The sequence below is a fragment of the Erythranthe guttata genome, chromosome 7 (assembly GCF_056151865.1).
Source record: "Erythranthe guttata isolate IM_541 chromosome 7, IM_541, whole genome shotgun sequence".
NCBI classification, from domain to species: domain Eukaryota; kingdom Viridiplantae; phylum Streptophyta; class Magnoliopsida; order Lamiales; family Phrymaceae; genus Erythranthe; species Erythranthe guttata.
In genome coordinates, this window is record NC_142539.1 from 12,600,573 (window position 1) to 12,627,723 (window position 27,151).

General features: G+C 31.6%; 2 protein-coding genes and 1 long non-coding RNA gene across 9 annotated transcripts in view; all 3 read right to left on the minus strand.

Annotated features, from left to right (window-relative positions):
* Positions 1 to 5,470, minus strand: part of LOC148769721 (uncharacterized) — a 100,023-nt gene extending 94,553 nt beyond the window's left edge. Inside the window, exon 1 of the mRNA XM_088820308.1 lies at positions 5,203 to 5,470. Within this exon, the coding sequence (XP_088676434.1) occupies positions 5,203 to 5,401 (199 nt within the window). The 5' untranslated portion in view covers positions 5,402 to 5,470. The remainder of the gene's footprint in view (positions 1 to 5,202) is intronic.
* Positions 5,471 to 14,923: 9,453 nt separating this feature from the next.
* LOC148769724 (uncharacterized) lies at positions 14,924 to 16,793 on the minus strand. 7 transcript variants are annotated; one of them, XR_016032048.1, is made up of 7 exons: positions 16,657 to 16,755; positions 16,404 to 16,456; positions 16,242 to 16,310; positions 15,994 to 16,163; positions 15,617 to 15,705; positions 15,357 to 15,468; positions 14,924 to 15,251 (listed from the first exon to the last, which is right to left on the minus strand). It is a non-coding gene; the product is annotated as an uncharacterized LOC148769724 (long non-coding RNA). The 7 variants fall into 7 exon arrangements; XR_016032049.1 differs by having other exon boundaries at positions 15,994 to 16,129; positions 16,657 to 16,754; XR_016032047.1 differs by lacking the exon at positions 16,404 to 16,456 and having other exon boundaries at positions 16,657 to 16,793.
* A 648-nt stretch (positions 16,794 to 17,441) lies between these two features.
* On the minus strand, positions 17,442 to 18,023 carry LOC105958099 (uncharacterized). The gene is made up of 3 exons (XM_088820309.1): positions 17,858 to 18,023; positions 17,682 to 17,760; positions 17,442 to 17,601 (listed from the first exon to the last, which is right to left on the minus strand). The coding sequence occupies exons 1-3, from the start codon at positions 18,021 to 18,023 to the stop codon at positions 17,442 to 17,444; spliced, it is 405 nt and encodes a 134-aa protein (XP_088676435.1).
* Between the last annotated feature and the right edge of the window lie 9,128 nt (positions 18,024 to 27,151).

The following is a 27,151-nucleotide window of genomic DNA, read 5'->3' on the forward strand; positions in this document are numbered from 1 at the left end:
GACATAGATTAGTCCTTTCGTGTAAAGAAAAATGTTCCTTCATTTACCAACAGAAGTACTCATGTCAACAATGGAATATTGCAAGGATATAACACACATAGTTCCAAAATAAAAAATATAAAAAAAGCATATATAGTACCATTCTTCGCCTCCAGCACGGAATATCGCAGATCTCCAAACATCTCCGAGTTTGGAGTAGTTTGGAATAATCCAATCACGTTTGTAAGGAATGTCAACATTTCTTGAAGACACGCATTGAGTGATTGCTTCTTTTTTAGCCACAAAAACCTCAGCGCCAAACACACATGAGTTGTTACCAACTACATATCCATTTGATGGATCTGTCAGACTTTCCTTTGAAATAAATTTTGAAAATCCCCATTTGGACTTTGTTCCTAGGAAACGTCTTGTTCTTCCTGTCCCATACATATACAACAATACAACCTCGATTAGATAATAGTTTCTCTTGGTCCCGACTCGATGAAAACATGTTAAATTATTAACTCGATAAATTAATAATTCGCTAAATTAATAGAACTTCTCAGGTCCCGACTACTTGTTTTAATTTGCAACTTAAATAAACTAATTGTAATTAGCTAGAGAACAAGAATAGTACCTAGTGAAGATAGATATTTGCCGGAAATATGATTAAAGAGAAAGATACTGAAGACAGCATTGACCTCCACAGGTTGAGAACATGTGTCTACCATTGCCAAATATACAGAAACATAGCCGCTATCTTTTCCGATGTTGTCGTCTCCATTAGGATAGATTATTAGTTTCCTGTACAAGTTCAACCATCTTTCATTACTGTTTGATTTTATCAAGCAATATATGCATTAAGCTTAAGTTGTTAGTGAAATGTATCATTTAATATTATAATATCTCCAATACTCAAAGCGTTAGCATACACAATACCACTTATATTCCCCAGCCGCAAATTCCTTAGTTTCGTATTTCTCAATTTGATACTTTTCAAATAAGGAGAATGATTCAATCTTGATCAACAAATGTGCAGGTGGTGCCTCTCTTGTTTCCATTCTGCTGAATTTTGCAGATTTAAGCAATATATACTAATTTTTTTAGAGTTTATTGCAATTACTACCCCTGTGAAAATCGCAACTGTGCGTTTCCCCCCTGTCATAAAAAAATTAGCAAATACCCCCCTGTATTTATGTTTAGATAGCTTACTCGACCCATTTCTCTTTTTCCCGTTGACCGATTGTGAAAGGACAAAAATAGCCTTAGGATGTTTCTGCAAAAAACCTTGGGGACCAAATTGAAATACTAAAAAAATGTAGAAACTTAATCAAATAATAAGTTAGGGACTGAATTATAATTTTTCAGAAAATACATTATATTAGTAAAATTGTGGGAGCTGAAATCAGCATTTTGGAAAAAGTATCGTCTTCCACAAAATCCAAATTTCTTCTTCCCCATTGAAATCACCACCACCACCACCAAATTCCCACCACCGTGGCACCAGCGGCAATCACCTGGTTATGCCGCCGCCTCCAAAATGAGAGAAGAACATGTCTTCCCCAAATTCTTCTTATTCCCCATTGAAATCGCCACCACCACCAAACCCCCACCACCACCTCCGGCCATCACCTCTTCCCGCCGCCACCTCCGCCGGACCCACCCCTTTCCTTCCACAACATGTCTCCTCCACTCTTCTCGTCGCAGACACCCATCCACCGCCAACTTCACCTCGTTGCCGCCTCCCATTCCACCTCCCACTTTCACCAGAATTTCCTCCTCTCCGCGTCGCCTACGGCGGCGAGGAGTTGTAGTGCTGTACTATTTCTTCGAACAGTGGTGTGGCTGGGAAAATGCGGGTGAATCGACGAAAATCAGATTACACCACCCTAGAGAGAGAAAGAAGTATAGAGAGAGAGAATAAAAATTCAATCTTGATCGTATACGAGCGAACTAAAAAAAAAAGTTTTTTTTTTCTGGGTCGTCTTCAAAATGCCGATATGAGAGGCAGATACAGATCAACTGGACGGAGAAATAATAAAATAATAAATAATAGTCAGGGGTTTGGTTGGAAGATGGATAGATGATGATGGGTGTGGGGGGTTGGGGGGTTGGGGGGCGTTTGTTACAACAACAAAAAAAAAAAAAAAAAGCACACAAAACAGAGCAAAAGGGAATCAAAACAGACGAGACGAAGAAGAAAACAGACGAGACGAAGAAGAAGAAAAGGGAATCACAAGGGGATCTGCTATGAGAGGGTGGTGTATTCTGCGGGGAGTGGTGGTGGTTTGATGTCCCCCGCCGTGGACGATGGTGGAGAACGGTGAAGGTAAAGTTTGAGAAAATTAAATATTATTCGATTTATTTTTTTTGGTTTATACTTAATACTTTTAAAAAAAAAAAAAAAAAAAAAAAAAAGAAAAGAAGTTGGGGGCAGTACTGTCATTTCACACAACAAAAGGAAGAAAAATCTCAGAAACCGCGAGTGAGACACACGATTTGCGATAAGGGGGTTTTTTGTCTTTGACTAATATATACAGGGGGGTATTTACTAATTTTTTTATGACAGGGGGCAAACACGCAGTTGCGATTTTCACAGGGGTAGTAATTGCAATAAACTCAATTTTTTTATTACACACACACATATATATATATATATATATATATATATATATATATATATATATATATATATATATATATATATATATATATATATATATATATATATATATATATATATATATATAATGAGAAAGAAAAGAAAGAATTAGTTTTGTGAATATCATATAATACATACCATGAAATTCTGGTAACACTGGTATCACAGACATAATGATTCAATCTCTTCTACTTTGTTTAATTTGTTTGGTAAGAATTATAATGAGGTTCTTTGTCACATTTTATACTAATAATGTACATTGTACCATATGACATTTTGTTTATTGCCTATAAGTTATCGTATTGTTGCCATTATGACAAAGTCAATGGTATTTTTTGACAAGTTCAAATCACAAGTTGAAAAACTTGATGTTGACTAATTAGTCCCAAAGAAGGTACGACTCCTTTACATGTTTAATTTAGTTTATGTGAAGAATAAAGTTCGAGGATTAAAATTTAAATGGAAAAAATACAGTCTTCATCACTTCTGTTAGCACCTATTTCACATTTGATCCATCGGGTTCACAAAAAAATACATTTTGTTCCTCACCATGTTTAAAAAATTCAACACTTTTAGTCATTTCCGTCAATTTTCCGTTAAAACTAACGGAATCAAGTGTGTGCCCATCAATGACTTAACTGACAGACCAATGGTAAATTGACAGAAATGACTAAAAGCATTAAATTAGTTAAACATGAGGGACCAAATGTGTTGTTTGTGAACATAGGGGACCAAATGTGAAATCGGTGCAAATTTGAGGGATGCAAAATATAGTTTTCCCAAATTTAAATATAATACAATATTAAGTTATCTGACATTAGAGTTTTGCTGTTAATTAATTAGATGCAAGTGAAAGCAAGAATTATTGTATAACCATTTTAAAACTACAAGTCTTCGCATTAAAGTTTAATCCTAACACGTTAGAGAATCCAATGCTTAATCAATGAAACTACAAGTCTTTAGTCGTCACATGAAAGTTTAATCCTAGCACGCTAAGTTTAATACTACAAAATATAATTGTAGTATTAAAAAAATAAAATGGTGCAAATGTCTCCCAATTTTAGAGAAGTTTGAAATCTTCAAATCACACAAGTACCGACCTTCAATCACGGTCTATTTGGCGCGGAAACTTCAACTCTATAATATTTTTGCGTTTCAGAAAGGTTTCGTGTTCGATACTCGAGGACACATGTTTGATATCTTATGGGTTATTTTGGAATTTCTAGATAGTTAAAAACATGTTGAAAAGTAAATCTTCAAATATTTTTGTTGCTTCCTTAATTACTTACATGGTCAGATAATCAATTGCAAGCTCGTAATTGATAGTAAAATTTATTTTAAATATATATGTATGTGTTACGATTGTAATTATTATTTACATTAATAGTTTAGTTATTGATTTATTTAGTATTTAGTTATTATTAATTAATTAGAATATTTTGTTTAGGTTTATATAATCGGCCGTGAGTTAGAGGTTAGGAGAAATATTTAGTATTTTATTAGTATAGGTTATCTTTCCTAGTTAGATTAGGATTCTAGGGTTTTATTATTTTTAAATAGTCCTCTTGTGCTAGGGTTTTATAATGCAGAGAAATAATAAAGAAAGTTTTCTTAAGTTTAGTTAAGAAATCTTATGATACTCAAGAGATCGTATTAGTATGAAAAAATATAAAAATAAGGATAAATAATATTAAACCACCTGAACTTTGTTAGTTTTTGCACATCACCGCCTGAACAAATTTTTGACAAAAAAATAATAACAACTTTTTTGTTAGAGTTGATGAAATGAAATGTGAAAAATAATCTTCTTTTTTTTTTGTTCGATCCACTCGGTTCGTATAAAGAAGAAAGAATATTCTAGAATAAATGTTATATTGTGACATTCTTGGGGGTTTCGCATGTTCACAATTATTTAGCTTCACAATTATTTATTATATATTCATTGTCATTATGTGTTATACCTCTTGTAGTTACCCATAGCACACCTTCATGTATGTAAATAGCACTACAAATTGGAAAATTGGTTCACGGACCATAAAATTAGGAGAAAATGTACACCCCCCTATAAATTTCCCATTTTCGTACTTTCCCCCCTAAAAATTCGAAAAAGGAATACTCCCCCTTCAAAATATTATTTTGGTTGCACACTTGCACTTGCACATAAACTAAGTTATGGAGGGCATTGTGCAACAAAAACAACATTTTAAAGGGGCAACGTGCAACAAAAATACTCAATTTCGATGAATAATCCATCTGAGTTTTGCTACCGGGGCAATGTGCAACAAGAATAACATTTTGAATGGACGAGCATTCACTTATAAAATTTTTTCCGCGGTAAAGTGCAAAAATTAGAAATTTACAGGGGTTGATGTGCAATTTGCCTAAAATTATGAAAAAAAACAGAAAATCACCTAATCACATAGAAACTTGAAAGGCAGTGGGGAAAACGGTCAAAACAATTAACAAAATAATCAAAATGAAGTCGCCAAGGTACAACTGTCTATGCGAAGAGTACAACCATGAAGTAATTTGTGAAAATTAGGGCAGCGTATTAAAATTACCGTTGGTAATTGGAAGGGGGTTGGAAGGATCGTCTCTGAGAAGGCCGTCGCAGTATTCATCGGAGAGGCCGCTTTGGAGTTTGCCTTGTGTGGATAAGAGCAGAGTGAATTTCAGCAGCTCTTCCATGCATTCTTTCAATTTGATCGGTGAAACTCCCGGCGACGACGGCGGTGGTGGTGGTGGTGGTGGCGGCTCCATTGGTAGTTCAGCTTATATTTTTTTTTACTCTGTGATTAACTTAGATTACGACGAATGGTGAATTACCAAAGAGCCCGAATTAAAGTCTAATTATCAAAAAAATTCCTATAAATTATCGGGAAATTTACAGTTTTCATCCCTCAAGTTTGCTCTGATTACACATTTAGTGCCTCATATTCACAAAAAACACATTGGGTCCCTCATATTTCAATCATTTGACATTTTTTGTCATTTTCGTCAATTTACCGTTAGTCTGACTGTCAGTTACGGTAGTTATGGGAACACGTTCGATTCCATTAGTTTTAATGGAAAATTGACGAAAACGACTAAAAGTGTTGAATATTTGAAACATAACGGACCAAATGTGTTTTTTTATGAATACGATGAACCAAATGTGAAATCAAAACAAGTTTGAGGGATGAAAACTGTAAATTAAACTTTAATTGAAGGGTTTTAGTAATTCACCATTCGTCGTAATCTAAGTCAAGCATACATACAACAATCTTCATGCGTGAATAGCCGGGAGGAAAGAAAGGGCGGTAGATGATAACGAGAAAAGGCACCACGTCTGGACAAACGGGCGGAATGGATGAGCCGAAGGTGTCATGAATTAAAAAAAGTATGGCTGCGGCTATATGCAATACCCATTTCACTTGTGCAAAACCAAATTAAAGAAAAATTCCAAAAGATTCTATTTTATTAAGATGGAATGACAAGTATGCCCATAAATTAAAGGGTAAATTACAAACACCCCCTGAGGTATGATCAAATTACAAAAACACCCCTCTTGTTTGGATAATTACATCTACCCCCATCAACTATGATTTTTTCTTAGACCTCCACCTTTATGGTGCCAAATTCAACATAGTCATCTAGATTCCGTGAAATGTGCTCTAGTTTGTACTCGTTTTGCGTAAAAAATACAGTTTCCGATGCACCACAAACTGATATATACATGCTAAAAATCACATATTATGATCATCTTGCTTCATAATGTAGAGTTAGAATGGGAAAAAACGGGTACAAAAGTGATAATATTACATATAATCTCGAAAATTCCACTAAATTTGAGGAGTTGAGGGGGGTGGTTGTAATTATCCAAACAAGATGGGTGTTTTTGTAATTTGACCATACCTCAGGGGGTGTTTGTAATTTACCCTAAATTAAATTGGCTTTTTTTTCTCATGTAAGACCAAATACAAATAATGAGAAAAAAACAAAAATCGACACCAAGGTGTCGAAAAACTATGCTACAAATCGACACTTAAGCGTCGAATTTCATAGGTAAAAATCGACATTGACATGTCGAATTTATAGCACAAATTCAAATGTCGAATTTTATACCTCAAAATCGACATCTAAATATCGAATTTTATACCTCAAAATCGACATCTACATGTCGATTTTTACCTGTTAAATTCGACCTGTACATGTCGAATTCGTTTGCGCGGGTTTTTTTTTGGAAAATCGATATTCTAGCTAAAAAACCCATAAATGCATACATTCTTGGGTTCTTCCATCGTAGAATCTTCTATTTTGATGTCTTCTGACTCCATACTTGCCATCTTTGTAAGATTTGTTGAGTTTTGATGATTTTGAATTTCTAGGTTTTGTGGGTTAATGGAGGATGAAAGAGAAAGGTCTTGTGGGTTTTGGAAGATGGAGAAGATGAGAGTTGGTCTTGTGGTTTTATGGTCTTGTGATAGGGTTTTTTGTGTTTTTGAATTTTTGGTCTTGCATATTTGGAATTTTTTATTTTTTTAATAAATAAGGGCATTATAGTATTTATACATTGAAAATTTTAATTTGGTCTTGCACAAGTGGAATTAGTTTTGCATATAGCCGCAGCCAAAAAGTATTTAGCAAATTTCGTTCATTCGGATAAAATAATTCTGATTGTGGAACAATTTTTTTCATACTAATTTTTTTTTTTATTTTTCTGAATTTTATTGGGACAAAATTAGAATTAGTTTTTCACTTCTAACAAGACTTTATATTTTTTCTTTTTCTTTTTTTTTCGGGAGAGACTTTTTTTCGAGAGCGTTAATCCTGCCAAAATTTTAGACCAATAATCTGAGAAGAGCCACTAGAAGAATCAAGAATCCATAGAAACAAAACGAATGAATAAGGGAGGGAGATGTATTGAATTAAAATAATCTATATATAATATAAAAAGAGGATCTATGCCCTCAATGATTGACATGTGGCAAATGTTGATGTCATTTATCAAAATTGCTTAGTTGGAGTTCAATTGATGAGGTGGATTCATCAATTGATTAGGTGGCATTTTTATTTAGGTATGTTTTTAAGTTCTTTCCTATTTTACATTTACACAATCATTTAATGATTACCACATATTTATATATAATATTTCATAAATTCAATATCATATCAGTTCTAAAAATATTATATTTTTTTATAATTTTAATTTTCTGAACTATATTTTTCGCCTGTTCTTTTTTTAAAATTCAGAACACTCGATTTTTTAACGAGTATTCGATTTTGTATATCATATTTTACACACTATTTTTTTTAGAGCGAAAAATCATAATTATATTTAATTATTTATACACGGTTAATTAATTGTTTTTATCTCACGTTTTAATTTAATTTTCCGAAATATACTTCTCGAATGTCTTTTTTTTTTTTAAATAGAACATTCATTTTATATGACATATATTTTCGAATTTAGTTTTTTAATAATAATAAATAATAATAATACTAATAATAATTATTTTTACAAATCATCAATAATTCAAATGAATATACCAATAAGTTAATTAATCACCATACATGGATTTTTTTTTAAATATTTTGCCAACTTAATCTATATGTACTAATTTAATTTTATAAATATTAATAACTAAACAACATTTAAATTTTGAAATTTAAATTTTCGGATTCCAAATTTTGAATTTCAAATGTTTGTTTTACTATAAATTGTCAATCAATTCCCCAATTTTATGGCATATAATTTGATTTCTTACCTATTTAAGTTGATTGGTTTTGATTCATATGGTTAATTCATGGAAAATATATAATCAACAATAATTGGTTAAGATTATAACATTAAATGTGTACTTCCATAATAACTTACTATTTACTTTTTTATTATATAAAACTCAAGTATAAATACCCCTCATTCCAATCCATTTCACTCACTCATACTCTCCACCGGAATTTTACATTCGCATAAAAATAAAAAAAATAGGTCATGCCCGAAATGGCTGCAAAGAGGAAATGTTGTATTTTTTTGTAATTTTTGTTGTTCATATATTCATAGTTTTACATGTTCTTTATTTCATTATTTTGATATAATGAATGTGTCTAAAGGTTATTTACACATATACATGTATTTAGTCTAACATATTATTTGTTGTTTGTTTATGTTATTTTTGTAGATATTATGGATAACATCGACCTATGTGCTATGTGTGACGATATCGGGTGCGTCAAAGTAGTATAAAGAATTCCGTGAATCTCATATGAATTGTGCGAGAAAAAATGCTCATTTTTTTCATTCCTTAAAAGACCGTCATCGAAGTGATAAATGTAAAAAATAATATGCAATTAACAATTTTCTATTCTTTATATATGTCTGTAATTATTTTTAATATTGTTTCATCAAGCTCATTTACTATATGGTTATATATGCAATTTCGCTATTTAAAATTTTATATATTTCATTTTTTAATTTGTGTAAAGTTGGATCATTTGTTTGTCTTTTTGTTTTGGAAACTTATTGTTTTCGTCTTTTTTTTTTCTTGATTTGTTTTACTTAACTACATTGAAATGTTGAGTACTAATCTATCATCACTAATTTATTATAGTAATTATATTATTTTATAATTTTACATTAATTTATTTTATTAATGCATCATCATATTATTAATGGAATGGTAATATGTCAATTAATGGAATAAAATGTAGTATCGAGTTGTTCTTTTTAAATACTCAATCTTAGGAAACTATACAGATATGAATGGAATAGTAATATATCAATTAATGGAATGAAATATATTTAAATTGTCATAAATAATTTAATATTTGGTATATATATATATATATAAGTAATATATTTCAATATTATTCCATTAAGTATTTTAATGAATTATTTAGTTAATAAAATGCATTATTAACTAGATTTTTTATTACATTTATTTACGCATTAATTGTTTTAATAATTTTTTTAATTATATAAATTACTTTATTTATATAATTTTCCTCGCATCTTTCATTATGATTTTTTTTTATATTTTTTATAATGTTATAACATAAGTATTTGTAATAATTATTTTGCATATCAAATTATACTTTAGAGAAGAAAAAAAGGGTCTTACATTAACATAAAATAATAATTCACTTTGATTTGTTTTGATATTCTTATGAAACGTATTGATTTTAAGGATATGGTTAATGATTTGATTTGATTTGTTTGATATTCTTATTAAAAGTATTAATTTTAAGGATATGATTGATCACTTGATTTTATTTGTTTATTTATTTTTTGTTATGTTTGCCTTTGTTATATACAAATTGATATTATTTAAGTTTCTATTTATTCTTGTATCAAATCAATATGTGTATTATGCTAAATAAATTATGAGCATAATATTTTGTACCTAATAAACACGTAAAAGTGATAATATTTTAAAAGCGATGCTTTCATATCTTTAATTTGACTTTGTTATATCAATTAGCCAATTTTAACGAGGTAGATTAATTGATTTGATTGTTTGATTATTTTTGTTATGTTTCCTTGGTTATGTTATTTCTGATTTTGTTTAATACATTACTATTTAATGTTATTATCAAATGAATACATGTGATTTGAATAATTTTTTAGTACCCCTAACGATCGCATTTGTTTATTAAATCCATCTCAATAATTTCGGATTCTTATTAATTCTAATTGTTTGAATTTGTTTGAATTGTTCTAACCGAGTAACACAAAAAATAATAAAATATATTGTTTCCTTGAAGTTATTTTATTAATTGATTTAGTATGTAAAAATTAAGTATAAATACCATCAACACAAACTCATTTATCTCATTCTTTATCAACATATTTTGTTATGATCATGCTAAACCAAGGTCCTCACCTTAAAAAAAAAAAATTCATCTTTATGTTTTGTAATTTCATAATGCGATCAGTATTGTGCGATGTGCATGCTCGCTTTGAATCATTTTATTTATCGTCAAATGTTTATTACGTTATCCGTTTATTATGCGTGCGTATGTATAATAATCTAACGAATCATTGTTTTGCTTTCCTTTTGTTTTTCATATCCATGGATAACATCGTGTGTGTTATATGCGGCGACGTCGGTAAGAGAGAAGCATTGTAGCGTTGTGTAGAATGCAAAGATATGATTTAGATATATTATATGGATGGATTTTAAAAACTTTTACTTTTGGTTTTCCATCTTTGATTATAGATTCAATAATTGTAAGTTTAGTTTCGATGAAGAAGAAGTTGAGTTTAATGAAAGTGATAATGTAATAAAAAAATACTAAAATAACTCATGTATGTATTTCGTTATTTGTAATAGAGATTCTTATATGATTTGTATATATTTAAATAAATCTTCTTTAGTTTTTATATTTTCATGTTACAATATTAATTTATACGTATCGTAATAATTCTTTTATTCTTATCATTTTTTTAATATTTACGTAAACTATTATTAGTTTGTACGTTCATAATATTTTTTTTCTATTAATCTTTTGAATCTTTATATACATGACATTAGAATCACCCTTCTTCATTCATTGTAATTCCAATATTATGATATATTAGCAACATTGTGTCTAGATGGATTTGTGACAATGTCTAATTTTGTATGTTTTGACATAGGAATAATTATTTGTGCAAGCATATTAGAATTTAGAAGTACTGCTTTTTGCAGAAAAGCCTATACTAACTAGAGAAATATATAAATTATATAGCAAAAATTCTACTTTGATCAGGGAAGGAAAAAACACATTAAAAATAATGTGCGAAATATATAGGTAAATATACATATGTGAAAATGGATGTTGTCGATCCAGTGAGAACATTATGTGTGTGTGTTCTTTGGATCATTAAAAAATATTTTAGAGAAATTATCTCTTTCCCTAAAACGAAATGGTTTGATATTCCAATGAAAAGAAATCGACGTGCAATATTACGAGATTGATTTTTATGAAGTAGGTCTCGATTACGGATTTGTTGAGATTGCAAACTGAAATTTGAGGAAGATCTAAAATCTCATTAAATAAAAAAAATATTAAATGTATATAAATATTAATTTTTATTATATATTACAAAATAAGCATATAAGTAATTAATTAAATCGTGTTTACAGTTCAAAATATACCATATATGCTAAACTTTGTACTTTGACCATACTTGTTTTTTATAGGTTTTGTTTTGATAAAGTTTTTTTTTATATATTGATCGAAACAATGTTTTTTTTTCTTGGGAATTATAATTTAGTTTTTATATCACATATATTACATTTTATCAAATATTTTGAATTTGAATTTTAATTCTAAGAGTATGCATGATTATTAGAATCTTAATTTTGAATATAAGTGTGTAAACATTCATATATTAGATTTAATATAGTTGAAATGTACTTAAATGTACATGAAAATACAGTCAATATTTACTATTCTTTATGTTTATCTTACTGTCGACTTCAATGATTTTTTTTTTTTAAGTAAGGTCATTTAGTAAAAATTGTATTTATTTCTTACACTTTTAGGTGATTCATGTTTCAGTAATGTGTATCACTGATTGTATTTGAAGAATAAAAATGTGCATGTTATTCGCAATGAATTAGACGAGTTATAGGCGATGTCAATGCATGTGTTGTAAAACACTACTTTGATAATTAAGTTTCATGTTAAGAATTCGAGTGTCTTGGACGAGATAGTTGTACCATTTGGGTCAAATAATGTTTATTTTTTGTATCACAATTTTATAATTTTTTATATTTTATTTTATCATTTATTTTGTTTAACTCGGTACTTAAACAAATGAAACATATATTATTTTTTAAGTTTTTTGGATTATATTATATTTTCATTTCTTTAAACTGTCCCCGTAAATTGTATTAGCACACCCTCTTTTCATTTATAGAGGTATTCGATTTACATCCTCGACGTCTTTTAGTCATTAATACATTTTAATTTTAGAATAGATCCCCGTGCATCGCACGAGTGAGTTACTAGTTTATACTACATCAGTAATACGATTAAAAATTCCAAATATCACAATTAAAACTCTCTTAAATATAAACATTGCAGTAAAACTCCTCATACAAAACTACTAGTAGTACCAAAAGCTCATATTTTATTTAAAGAAAAAAAATATTACAATCACACCCTCAAGAAATAATACTATTACAACTAACCACGATATAAAATTTGTATGTTTTTTGAGTAATCTTCCATCGAATCAAAAAATATGTGGTCAAGATTCATATCGTGACCGGGGAAAGTACGACGTAAGACGACACAAACTTTAAAGAGGCAAGGTTCTTTTTTCTTTTTTTTTTTAATTTATTTAAAATTTTATCTTAATTCAGAGGATTTATTGTAATTTACCCTGAAATATATATACCACTATGATATTTCAACCTAGTAAGGTAACCTGCAAAATCAAAATTTTGATTTTCGTAAGTTAGTGGACTGGAACCTTACATTTGAAAACTTATTGGACCAAATAATCATTTATGTATTTTATTTTTGAATCCCAAGTTGCACAACTTACATCCAATAAAATTACATTATACATCATATCTTCAACTAATACATACATAAAACAATTTTCTTCATTTAGAATGAAATGCTTCAGATTAATTTTAGCAGCATTCCCACAATATTCCTTGAAATGTTACGATTTTCTTCCTTGTACAATACCATGCTTACGAGTACTAATACTCGAGTCTTTTTGAAACTCCTGCAGTTCGCACAATGAATCCATGCATTAGAAGCTGAATTATGAGCACAAGTGGAGTTAGAGTTCTTTTTTTATTTTATTTTTAAAATGTTATTTATACGTCAAACTTGTGCTTACGAACATGTGTAAACTTAAATGCATTACGTATGTCATTTGATGGAATAATAATAATTATAATAAAAAGGGTAAATTACACTTACACCGCTGATGTATGCTACAATAATTTTAAGGTCCCTATGATATTGGTAATTACAACCACACCCCTGAAATAATTACCGGAGCCAAGATTTCATGTCCTATGGACCAATATGCACTATATTTGTTTTCCACGGGGCCGTTAATGCTACCATAGATGAAAATTTATAAATCTTATATAAAATAATAATGATTTAAGAAATGCTGGAAGAACCATGTCACCCCTTAACTCTATGTTGTCTCAACCATTACCTGAAACTAATAGTCTCGTAGAACCCTAACGAAATAACTTATCCAAAACAATTATTTCGTTAGGGTTTCTAATAACAATGTTTCAGCGAGGTGATTGTAATTACTGATACCATAGGGACCTTAAAGTGATTTTAGCATACCTCAAGGTGTAGGTGTAATTTACCCTAATAAAATTTTAAATAACTAAACAATGAAAAACTTGTACAAGAAAATATATATGTACCATGTGTTTGATAGCCATGTCTAATGAAGTTTTGGACATTTACCTTAATCTTTGCATTTTGTCTTTCTTCGCCACTCGAATTAATTCTCGCATTCATAAACCTATCCACCATTCTACTCCCCAACACTTGTCCTCCTCCTCGATTTCCAACTACTTGTTGTTGACTTTTATTATCCGAGTCAACTACTTTTCTACCTCTTGTCACACTAGGAGAGCACGATTGTCTTCTCATGTTCGAATTCGTGTCCTGTTTTTGTGGGCCCAACTGAAGATAATTTTGATTCGCTGATCTTCCCCGAGTTGTTGATGCTGGCCTATGATTGGTCGTTGTTCTTAGATTATTAGGCGGTGTGTTGTCCGATAATCCTCTGTTTTTGAGGTTGTTGATGCTTGAATTTGGTTCGTTGGTCGTCGTGCTTAATTTTGAAAGGTCTAATAATGATGTTGGGAAATTCGGGTGGATTTTTTCGTTTGGGGTTGACTTTCTTTGATTTATCACTACAACAAAAAGTCCCTATCGAGACACAGGAAAGTGTCCCAATATGGTGTTTATTGGGACATTTAGAGTTTTTGGGGCAATTATTATAAGTGTCGCATGTATGTGTGTCGCATTAAGTTGGGGACACTTAAAATGTCCCTATATCATACCTTATTGGGTCACTTAAATACGTCTTATTGACCTGCTTACAAGATACAAATAAGTGTCCCAAAATCTAAATTACGTATATACTAATTAACTTTTTGGGGACACTTATTTGTGCCTTCAAACATATATGCGATATTTACATGCGTCTCAAAAATTTATATTAGGACACTTATAAATGTCAATCTAAAACTAATGATAAAATCAAGTGTCCTATAAAATATTATATTAGGACATTTATAAACAAAAATAAAATGACAATTATTGATCCAACAACCTTATAATCAAAGCACAAATCCACCAATATTACATATATAGTGATAGTAGAACATAATTCATGTTCTCAAATAAAATCATTAAAATTCCCAGTCAATTACATTTAGTCTGATGAGATGGCAACAAAATCACAACTAATATTCAGTTGCAACCTACAACATATACAAGAGTCATGTGGATAACTCGCTCACAACTAATACAAGAGTCGTCCGGATAACTACTCGCACATTGCCAAGTTGTTTTCTTCCTTTCAAGGTTTGCTCTTCCCTCGTGAGTCTAGCTTTTTCTCCATATTCTAATCTTTAAAATCAGTCTGTTACAATATCACACATAGGACAATTAGAAAGTACAATACACTAAACTTGTTAAAAGACAAAAAGTTTCCTTAAGGTATACATTTAAAATCACTTGTACTTACTTTCATATTTTGCCATCATTCCAAGAATCCTATATCCTTGTTGTAAGAAGATGCATTCAATTTCATCTTTCTTAACCATTTTCGTAATATGACGCCAACACCAAACACAAATCTGCAGAAGTTGGAAAAAAATCACACTTCGAATGATTAGAAAATTAAGTATGTAAAAGAAAGAAAAACAGTTAACATAGAATAAGATATAAACTAGAAGAGGCAAAATATTACTCTAGAAGATTTTTTGGAGAAAAATGAGCAATTACCAAAGTTTGTTTTCTTCCCACAGTGTGCTAAATCAACACCCTCTGTTTCGTCCCTTCATTCGACTCCTTCAAGTAAATTCGTTGGAAAGCTGGAAATAGATGTTATGATGTAACAACTAAATATGAAGAACTATAAATATAACAATATACTTGAATACTAAATGCAAGTTTATTACTTCGTGCTAGATGCAAGTAGATCCGTTAGGTACTAAGAAGAAACAAAGTTAATATTAAATTAGGTAAAACGTAGAAAGTCCTTCAATTTCTCTATAAGATTATGTGATTTGCTAATAATTTTAGTTTGCCATGAATATTCTGAAATCTCACATAGTAATACTATTATCATAAGCAAAGGGATTAAAGGAAAAAAAAAATACCAGTAATGGAACTCTTGAAAATGACTTTCCAATTTGTTTTGTTTGCTTATTTTACTGGTGGTGGCTGGAATTGTACTTAGGTTTGACAAACAAAATGAAAAGAGAGATAAATCTGCCCCTATTTCCCATCATGGCCCTGTTTGAATGATGAAAGCCATAAAAGTCTCTGCCTATAACAATTTGTATTCATCATTGATTATCTTAAACTGTAATGTAATATATAATTCATCATTTAAAAATTAAGTTACCACTCCATAAGTAGATAACTCTCCCTCGAGCCTTCCCCTTTATGAACAGTCATAGGACTTCAATTTCATCTGTTATAAAAGAAATGCAGAGAGCCCACATAAGATAACAGTTGAAACAAAGCTACCAACTAAACCCTTGACTACGCAAAATTGAAACATTACCATTGGAAACTACAAGAAATTGAAAGCAGACACAATTTCAAGCGGCACACACACTACAACAAAATTTTCGTAATGATTAGGAAGAATTAAAATTGAAAAAAAATTGATATGCCTAAATTGATTAAATCGCAGACGCTTCGTTTCTGATTTAGAATTAGGATCCAAATAACTGAATTAAGAGTAAAAATTGAAATGGAAGAGGAGAGGGACGAGAGAGCGAGCGAGAGAGAGCGAGAGAGAGAGAGAGATTTACCTCAGATCACGGAATGCCGTCGAAGAGAAGTTGAGTTTGGCTGATAATTTGTGAAGTTAGAGAAGACCCAAACGGGTTTAGGGTAAGAACTCAAACTGTGTGAATATAAGTTTTTAATATTTATTATTTTTTTTTCTCAAAAAAAAATGTATTTTATTTTGAAGTGTCCCTTTAACTTTCATTTTCGGGATACATCATAGGGAATGTCCTAACATCTATTTTATGGGACATTTACTAAATAATATCCCAAAAAAAGTGTCCCAACATGTACTTTTTGTTGTAGTGTATGATTGGTGGGATTTTCATGTTCTTGTTTTCGATCGACGGTGATATACTTGGCCTAGCGTTTGGGGTCTTGTGTCGTTGCGGAAGTTTTGGCTTCGATTTTGGAGATATTATGCTACTTGTTTTTGTGCCTTGTGAATTTCCTGCAAACTGCATGTAGTACATATATATAATTGGTTTAGAATGTTGGTATTTTTGTTTATTTTTATTTTTACCGAATGACGATTGAATCTACGTTGATTAGATGTTACACCCGGTGAAGTGTACACCATATAATTCTTGTATTTTATCAAAATTTTAAACTATTCTCCGTTCTCTTAAAAAAAAAAAAAAAAAAAAACCTCTTATGACGCCTTTTTTTAACATGCAACAACCTAAATGATGAGGTTTTAGTCGTAATTTGCTTAAGAAAATTGAATTACAGGGTGTTTGCCAATATTTATAGCACGATGATTACCATGAAGTTTACTCGATCAAAAGTCGGAAAAAAAATAATTTGCTTATTTAAAAAATGTATATGATTGATTATACATCATGATTCGAAAACATACCCTTGAAAGAGGCTGGAGGATTGGTATTTCCCTCTGAATGACTAATTCTTGCCCATTTGTTTCCATCTCAAGTGACGGAAATAGAGGCGTTGCCGGCGGGGTTTTTAGCCTTCGAAAATGTTAAAAATGAAAATAAATATTTAACCAAACAATAATTCAAATATTTCAACGGGTGTAGCATAGATTTACCAGTTGTAGTCATTTTTTCCAGTATCAAATCCCGCCCCTTTTCTTCCTCTCGATTCCATTCTATAGAGCCCATAGTTCCCTACACTTCACCACACTTATTTGAATGAAAAAAAAATGTGTCTACGTGTGGGTGTGCGCGTGTATTTGATACGAACTATTAAATAATTATGACTCACCATTCGCTTCAAATTCTTCAGAAACAGGCTGAAGAAGGCTAGCAACTTGTTCTTTCTCGCGCTTTTGAATATTCCGGAAGAACGATAGCTCTTCGTCGTTGTCCTTTATGCAAGTTGAGATCATTCTGCGAGCTCGGAAACCTTCAGTTACTTCTCCTCTGTGCATCGTTAATTACTAAAATAGTTTATCTATGCTTTTTTTTTCTCCTTTTTTTTTTCACTCTCGTTGTTCTTGTTTCTCGGTGTGATTAAATTGCTGATTCTTGAAAATTTTATAATGTGTCGGACAATTCTAAGTTTCTTGGTTGTCCTTGTAGGAAATTAAGGATGGTATAATTAAATTCATGATCTTATATAGGGGGATAGTGACATAATAGTATGTGTCAACAAATAATATCAAATAAACCGGCCGAGTCAACTTCAGCATAAACAAATGAAGGGAATATTTTGTAAAAAGAAATCGAGATTCTTGTAAGAGTACATTTGACAACTTTTGTGGGAATTGCAGACTGGACATCCACACTTGAAGAAGATGTCAAAAACAAGCTCAACTCTAATATTATAATATTAAATTACATTGTCCAATAATATGCAAGGTTTTTTTTTGGAGGGAGAAAATATATATAACATAGTTCCAAAGACTTTTCGAATATATAATAGCTATTGTTGGAAAATGCACATGCAAGTGCACGCATCGCTATATAGTAACTGTAGACTCCTAAGCTAAAGTCGGGATATCGTATCCACAGAAAGAAAATTTTATTCTCTACTTCCAAGTATCGAAATTGTCACAACTTATGTTCATCCAAGCAAATAAAATGAGTTTAGTTTGCTTGTACCTAAGTTAATTAAAACCAGCTGTCACAATGAACTATGATCTCATTTTCCCCTATATATGCAAGCCGGTGAATTATATACTAGTTTGGGACGTTAAGTTAATCAAATCAGCCGTCACAATGAATTGTAATCCTGACACGCATAATTCACGGACCCACTCGGCATCCGGTCCACAATATGCCTATTACAAGCCAATCCCCAAAAGTTCGTGGAATGTACTAGTATCCAGTAGTAATAGGAGGCATGTTTATAAGTTCACACAAAATCCCACATGTCCCGATTTGGGATATATGAGGGTGTTACGAGAAATAAAGGAATATGTCTATCCTATCATGCTAATAGCATCTAATCCGATTAATTTGACTCGGATGTTCTTCTATCCGTAGTTCTAATAATAATCAAAGCAATCGTCAACCGCTTCAACACTAGTTCATGTATAAATTAAAATCAAGGTTAGAAGAAATAAATATTTCATCGAACTTGCATAAATATTGAAATTTATTCCGACAATTTCCTCAAAGATTTTCAATGAAACTGTAATTTAAAAAAAAAATCGATACTCATGTTTCTCAAGAAATCAATAGAATATGCTTGTGGAATACAAAAAACCATAATAAAATAGGATAATCAAAAATCTATGTTTGAACGGATCTAAGACCGATTAATTAGATATAAAACTGTACAATTATATTGCTCGATTTTAGCTTAAATAGTCTTGAAATAAGAGTTTTACTCCTGCCACATAGCTTTCCAATGCCTTTAGAATCGGATCATCTCCAAAGGTTTATTTTACCTCCGGAACTTGTACTTTTCACCCATTATTCCTTCTTGTATACCTGTTTACCTTTAAAACACTAACACCACAAAAAACACATAAAGGGAATAAAAAAGACTAAGAAACGAGCAACAATCCATATCAGAAAATAATGAAATAGAGTCCAAATCATGCATGCACGCATCAAAACGTTACATAATATAACGCAAACCGAGCCAATCTAAATTTTTCGTGATTAATTAATAAGATCTACAAGCTGAGAGTTAAACGCTACGTATTTGCAGAATGGGCTAAAGTATATAAAGTAATAGATAAATAACATAAAATATTAAAAAAATAATAAAAAGTAGGTAAAAAAAATCTTTCCTGCAGCAATGTCCCCCACCAAGACTTACCTTGGGTCCGCGCCCCCGTCCCCACCAAGACATACCTTGGGTCTACCCTGCGTGTAATATTGTATGTAGGAGATTGAACCTATATGTCGTCTATACATATTCTTAAGGGTGTAAATGAGCTCATTCGTAGTTTTTTTTTTCTTCTTTTTCTTTTTTTTGGGTTAATTACACTTTACATCCTAAAGTACACCCCATGTATTGTAACACTTTGATATTGATTTTTTTTCCAATAATATAATTTTAGTTAATGTTAAATGATCCAATAATGATGAGATTATTATGTTATTTATTCGAGTAAATTGCAAAAAATACTCATGTGTAATCTTTAAATAGTAAAAAACCCCATGCCATAGATAAACTAGCAAAAACCCTCTATAAAATTATTTATATAACACACTTAGCCCATTATTCATTTGAGTGTTAACTTGATATAAAAAGACACAAATACCCCCAAGGTTTTGCAATTAATTCTTATATTTATAAATATTTTAATTATTTTATTTTTGTTATATCTTAGTTAGAAAAGTACAATAGGGTCTTTTGTTTCTATTTTTATTATCAGATAATTTATGTATATATTTTAAATTATTCCTACATCGAAAGAAAACTTAAATTTCATTATTATGTATTTCTTTATTTTGTATTTAAAAAAATCTATACTTAATTTGATTACCAAATTTTGAATAATTTTTCAATTTAATTGTTTAATATTTTTTTAATAACATTTTAATTTCTAACCAATCAAATTAAAAGGAAAAATATATATATACATGTAAATACATTTTGAGGGACATTTTTGTCATTTTACGTCCAAAAATCATCTACCAACCGCACATCCAGCCAGTGAGCCACATGAACTCAACCATGGGGTTTCTGCTTTGACTAAATTTCACAGGGGGTTTTAGCTAGTTTATTTATCACAGAGTTCTTTTGCTATTTAGAGATTACACATGGATATTTTTGCAATTTACTCTATTTATTCTAGCAAAGAAAGATTTTTTTTTTTAAATAGCATTGATTTTTCAATTTATTTTTTCATAAATTATTTGAATTATTTTGAACTATTCCATCCAATAAAAGTGGACATATACTAATAGTATTATTATATTAAGAAAACGTATTATATGTTTTGAAATTTAATATACAAAACAATTGATGTTTGAGGAGCAAGTGTTTCAATTGATACTCTAAGGGGTAATTGTTATATATGCTATACTTCAAAAATTTCAAATCATGTCGCTAATTGGGGAAGTAGGGGAGGGACATGATTAGAACCCTATATATCTCTACTCTAATAGCTGATGCTATATATCAACTCTCCTAATGATATTTGGTCAATGAGCTTATTTATAGTTGTTCGCCAGCTCGTAAATCGGCACACGAGTTTTTTCTCTTTTATTTGAATATAATTATAAAATTTTATAATAAATTCATATAAGTAATTAACAAAATAAATTACAATTCATTTTTCTTTTTCGAATTTTATATTAAAGTTTATAGTAGTCTAATAATATTAATAAACAAAATACATAAAATTAATGGGCCCATGCTCGAGCTCGAACTCAAAATTATATAAAACTCGAAGAGCACGAGCTCGAGTTCGAGCTCATCAAAATAGACTCAATCACGAGCTCGAACTTGCCAAAACAGCCAGGACCCCTATTCGCCGTAATGCTCTTCTTTTAAATCAGGAAAATTTGTTGAACAGTTTTGTAATTTATAACATGATACCTCCTAAATCTTTATTAGATTTTTTTACCGTTGGTTATCTATCCTATCCTTCCTATCCTACCTATAAAAGTGTGAATACTAGATGAAGTTTCTTCCCTTTTTTGTTTGTCCAAAAAAGCCCCTTTGAACAAGTGCTACATTGAGGCTAATATGGTAAAATTATCTTGCAAGAACCAACAAACCGTGTTTAACATCTTCAATTCCTTCCCAACTCAAACAAACATTTTTTGTAACCGACAATTCATAAGTGCTTTTTATAACTCACATCTCATCATTTCCTTGCATTAACACAATTAAACATGCAATTCAACTATAGTTTCACAAATAAAAAACTTCAAATGAAATTTCCATACACAAAATGGACAGAATCAATCAACTATTAATAATGAAATAACTGCCATCCTTTGGCATTCCTAAAAAAGAAATATATGGACTGCATCCAAATGTAAAGAAAATACAAAAAGTTTCACGGTTTCTTAGGTATTAATGAGAAAATAAATTAAAGCATTAACCAAGAAAGTTGTGCAACCTACAAATACCAAAAGCTTCTACTGTCTATATATATACCCACATTTCGATACATTTTTCTTACCCTTACAACAAGAACATCGCAAAAATTTGTTGACAAGGTGCATGATTTAGTATAACAACACTACAATCTTATGCACACGTTTTTCTTTAACCACCCGTGATTCTTATAAATATATCATTCATATTTTGTATTCACAAATCGAGTTTGTTTTCTAAGAGACAAAGGCATGACTTCGTATTAAGTTCCTCCGGATATTCTGGTTATATGGTTCTAACGGTAGGCGACTATACTATATATAAACATCTCTTATGTCAAATTCTTTATCTTTCTTTAAAGAATTCTTTTCTTAGGCTTTTTGTATATGATTGTTTACCATTTCAAAAAACCGATTGCATTATATTACCATCTCTTATGTTTAATTCCATGCATGGCCTGCGACTTTGGCTGACAAACACAAGTCCGACTCCCCATCTCATCATTTTTAGCATTTAAACTTTTAGAAGAAATGACGGTGAAAAGATTATGTTGGTGATATTTAATTCATCATTTCTCGAGTAGGCTTCTCACATACTTGATTTGGCATTATGCACATCATCTTCTACGACTTAGCAAAACCGACCCATGTTTAAGCATACTCGGGTTTAGTTCTGTTGTTGGTACAATACAAGCTCCCTCCCAAATCATAACTTCCTTAATTTGTTGGATATCTTTGAAGAGGAACAAGCGATCATTTGATCAAATTGTAGTGATTCATATAAAGGAATCATATCTTCTTGATTATTGTTTTATTTTAATATTTTTTAAAGGTGGATTAAACCAATTAGGTACACAAATAGATCACGACTTTTGAACAAAATAAATAAATATGTTACTATGATATCTGTTGGGTGCTAAATACCAACACGTAAGTGCACGTATCGCAAACAAGTAGTAAAGTAGACTCGTGAGAGTCGGATGTCGATCCCACAGGGAATACGCAAATTATTTAATCCTAAGTACCAAATCCTAACAATTATGATTTTTATTCAGCCTACGCAGGGTTGTCAAATTAATTAACTAAATAAATTAAACTAATTAAGAAAGCAATTAAACACGAGAAAATATCAATATAAAACGGATCTAGGATTTTATCTTCCCCCTATGTGATAATTCTTCACCCAATTAATCTCCTATCATGCAAGTTACGATTCCCGATTATTAACCCAAGACACGAAATTACTCATAACCTGCTGTCGCTGTGCTATAAGCCTATTATTCATAAAAGATTCACTATATGTCTATGCAAACCTAGTATAAATAAAGCATTAAATAACAAGTCTCGTAAACGGCTACCTAAGGTATTATCTGTATGTCTACGATAATACATGCAATTAACACACTCATCCGGTGAAAACTACTCGAAGGCTCTTCTATCCCTGTTCTAGTTATTAAAACGATCTGTCAATCAATTCTAACAATAACTAATAGAAACATAAGTTAGCTACGCTCATGCACTAAATACGATCAAAATAGAAGAAATAATCGAAGAATTAAACTTGCATAAAAGTCGAAAAAGAGGTTCGAATTACCACATAGGGTTCCAACAAAATCCTAGAATAAAAACTTAGCTACTCATGTTCTCTACGAAAAACATAATAAAAATACGAAAGTTCATGAAAATCGAAAAATAAAAATAAAAGGAGAACTATGAAGAAGATTCGTCAAGTCTTCGTCTTCGTTGCTCCGTTCCTAAATTGCGTGTAGAAAGATGAATGATAAAAACTAAAGGTAAAAGATGATAGATAAAAGATGATTCTAATTGTGTGCTTTTGGCCTTTAAATAGGGTGCAAAAATATAATAGGGCGGGTTTCCTTGTGTAATTAAACTTCCTTCACTGCGCCACCTCGACCATCCGGACGGCCATTTGAGATTTACGCTGAAATCCGCACGGCCGCGCGGTCTTCAATTCTTCAGAAATCTAATTTTTTCACTTTTGGCCCACTTTTTCTCCGAATTTGCAGTTTTCACCCCATAAGTTGCCAATTCTTCAATTTGCACCTAAAATACAAATAACAACCATTTTAAGCACCAATTATCATTAAAACCCACCAAAAGCTCCAATTAAAAGGTACAATTAAGTGTAAAAATATACACTTAACACACCCCCAAACTTGAACTTTTGCTTGTCCTCAAGTAAAATCAATTTAAAAGCACAAACCACGACTATACATCTCATTACATAGATCGATTGGTCAACTTCGCGTTTGCAGAACTTGCAATTATGATGATAATTCATAGGTATTCGCAAGCTTAACATTCAACGGTACTTAGTCACTCACTATTACCAAAAACCACAAATCATACATACAATTGCTTCAAGTATCCAATATTTGCAAGTTAAAAATAGAAAGAATTTATACTTACATGCATATATTTGACTCCAAATACTCACCAAATTATTCTACTCAACTAATATTGAATATTAAGCTATTGGGATCATTGGGACTTTGTGGCTTTCAATTGTTAGGCTCTTTGGTCCGAGGTAGGTAATATGGGTATGTGTGGCTAATTTTCTTGAATTGAGGTGATTACGCCAAAATTTGAAAGATAGGCGTTTGAAACAATGAATTCACCTCTAGGGACTTTAATAAACTCGATTCTCCAAAATTCACACGTCAACACTTTTGCCTTTGAGGCAATGGATCGAGTTTTCAACACAATTCAACAACTAGTCCTTATTTCTCCCTTCTAATCTATTCTTCTTCTTTTTTTTTCTTTAATTATTTATTTATTTATTTATTATTTTTTTTTTCAAAAAAAAAAAAACGACAACTAAAACAAAAACTAAAGCATGCAACTAGAAAAAATAAAACACAAAGTAGGCGCACATAAACAAATAGTTAACCACCCCCAAACTTAAAATTCACATTGCCCTCAATGTGATTCGCCCGAAGTTTAAGGATAGAAAACACCTGTTTTTAAGCGTCGGGACCATCGTCAGGCTGCTCACCAACTCCACCTTGCGCATGAGCATCACCATCCTCTTCATCATCCGAAAGCTCGGCCTTTAATTTTTTTTTTTTTTTAATTTTTTTTTTCGGACGGCCGTGCGAGATTTAAGCTTGAAATCCGCACGGCCGCGCCAATTACCGGTTTTGGGCAGTAGCCCCTTGAACTCTCGGACGGCCGTGCGAGATTTAAGCCTTAAATCCGCACGGCCGCGCCAAATTGCGATTTTGTCCAGTAGCTGCTCCAAAATCCCACACGGCCGTGTGAGATTCCTGCCTTTTTCTTGCACGGCCGTGTGAATAATTGCAATTAGGCCCCTGAAAAATAAAAACTTCTTATTAGTGCCCCGGAAACTCTTTTTTTTTTTCGAAAAAAAAAAAAAAAAAAAAAAAAAAATTTAAAATAACATAAAATACGAAAAACGAAAGCTCGGTTTGCCTCCCGAGAAGCGCTAAGTTTACAGTCTTCAGCCGGACTTTGTCTGCTTCTTTGTTCAAGCTAACGTGACCGAAGTCACTTTGCGATTGAATTCCTCTCCCCAATAATTCTCGTTTGGTTCTTTAGGTGGCCACATCCACCTTGCACGTTCATCATTGTTATCATCCCAACTCTTTTGACTGTCTCTCGGCGGAGTTGAAATTGAGCTCGCACAATAAGCTTGCTCCGTCCGACTATCTTTTCTGCCACCATCTCCTGCACTCAAAGATCCTTTCCCATGGTCTAAGATCAAAGCGTCAAAATCGTCATGATTTGTAAAATCCACAAGATCAATAGCATAACACTCATTATTATCACATGGATTTTTATTAGCGCTAAAAACGTTAAATGTGACCGTTTGATCATGCACCGTCATTGTAAGATCACCACTAGCACAATCAATTAGAGTTTTCGACGTGGCTAAAAACGGTCTACCAAAAATAAGAGGTATCTCCCTATCTTCATCTATATCAAGTATAACGAAATCAACAGGGAAGATAAATTTGTTCACTTTTACTAGCACATTCTCTAAAATACCTTTTGGGTAAACTAAAGACCTATCGGCTAATTGAAGAGTTATAGCCGTTGGTTCAATCTCACCTAACCCAAGATTTTTGTAAGTGGAATAAGGCATAAGATTAATGCTAGCACCTAAATCAATGAGTGACCTAAAATTTTTACCTCCAATAGTGCAAGGGATAGTGAACTTACCAAGATCGCCGAGTTTTTGTGGGAGGGGCCGTATAAGAATTTCACTGCATTGCTCCGTGAGTTGGATGATCTCGTTCCCTTGCAATTTATTCCTCTTTGTCACGAGCTCCTTGAGGAATTTCACCCACTTTGGCATCTTTTGAATGGCTTCGATAAACGGAATGTTGATGTGGATTTCCTTCAGCTTGTCCAAGAATCCTTGGTGCTCGGCATCGAGCTTCTTCTTTTGAAGCTTTTGAGGATATGGGACTTGAGGGACTCGTGAGATCACTGTGGGAGATGGCGGTTCCTTGCGAGTTGCTTCTTTTTCCTCGATCACATTCGGCTTCTCGATTACCGTGTTTTGCTTCTCCTTTCGTGGGGCTTCCTCCAATTGTCTCCCGTTCCTTAAACTTACAGCGTTGCACTGCTCGATGTTGTTCTTCCGAGGATCTTCCGTGTTTGATTGCAGTGCTCCTGATGGCCTCGCTGTTAGTTGGGTTGCAAGTTGACCCATCTGTGTTTCCAAATTTCGGATGGAGGCTTGGGTGGTTGTCATGAACTGCGCCAAGATATTTGCGAGATCTCCACCTTGAGGTTGGGCTTGAGACGGATTTTGGAATCCGGGAGCAGGTCGTGAATAACTAGGCGGTTGACTGTTACGTGGTAATTTGAGCAAGAAACCATAGTTTCAAGAATTAAGAAGAAATTGAGAGATATGAATTAGAAGGAGAATTAGAAGAAGGATTAGAGACGAGAATTAAGAGAAGACAAGGGAGATTAATTGATTCTTAAACTTCATAATACGTAACATTCTAATTACCCTATTTATAATACTCATAAATAATAATTAACTACCACCCCACTA

What these genes read in the sequence shown, in the direction of transcription:
- LOC105958099 (XM_088820309.1), bottom strand. Translation starts at nt 18,023, where the DNA reads ATGCACAGAGGAGAAGTAACTGAAGGTTTCCGAGCTCGCAGAATGATC. An exon ending in TGAAGAATTTGAAGCGAATG is followed by an intron (nt 17,761 to 17,857) that starts GTGAGTCATAAT and finishes GGTGAAGTGTAG; the next exon opens with GGAACTATGGGCTCTATAGA. An exon ending in GGAAAAAATGACTACAACTG is followed by an intron (nt 17,602 to 17,681) that starts GTAAATCTATGC and finishes ACATTTTCGAAG; the next exon opens with GCTAAAAACCCCGCCGGCAA.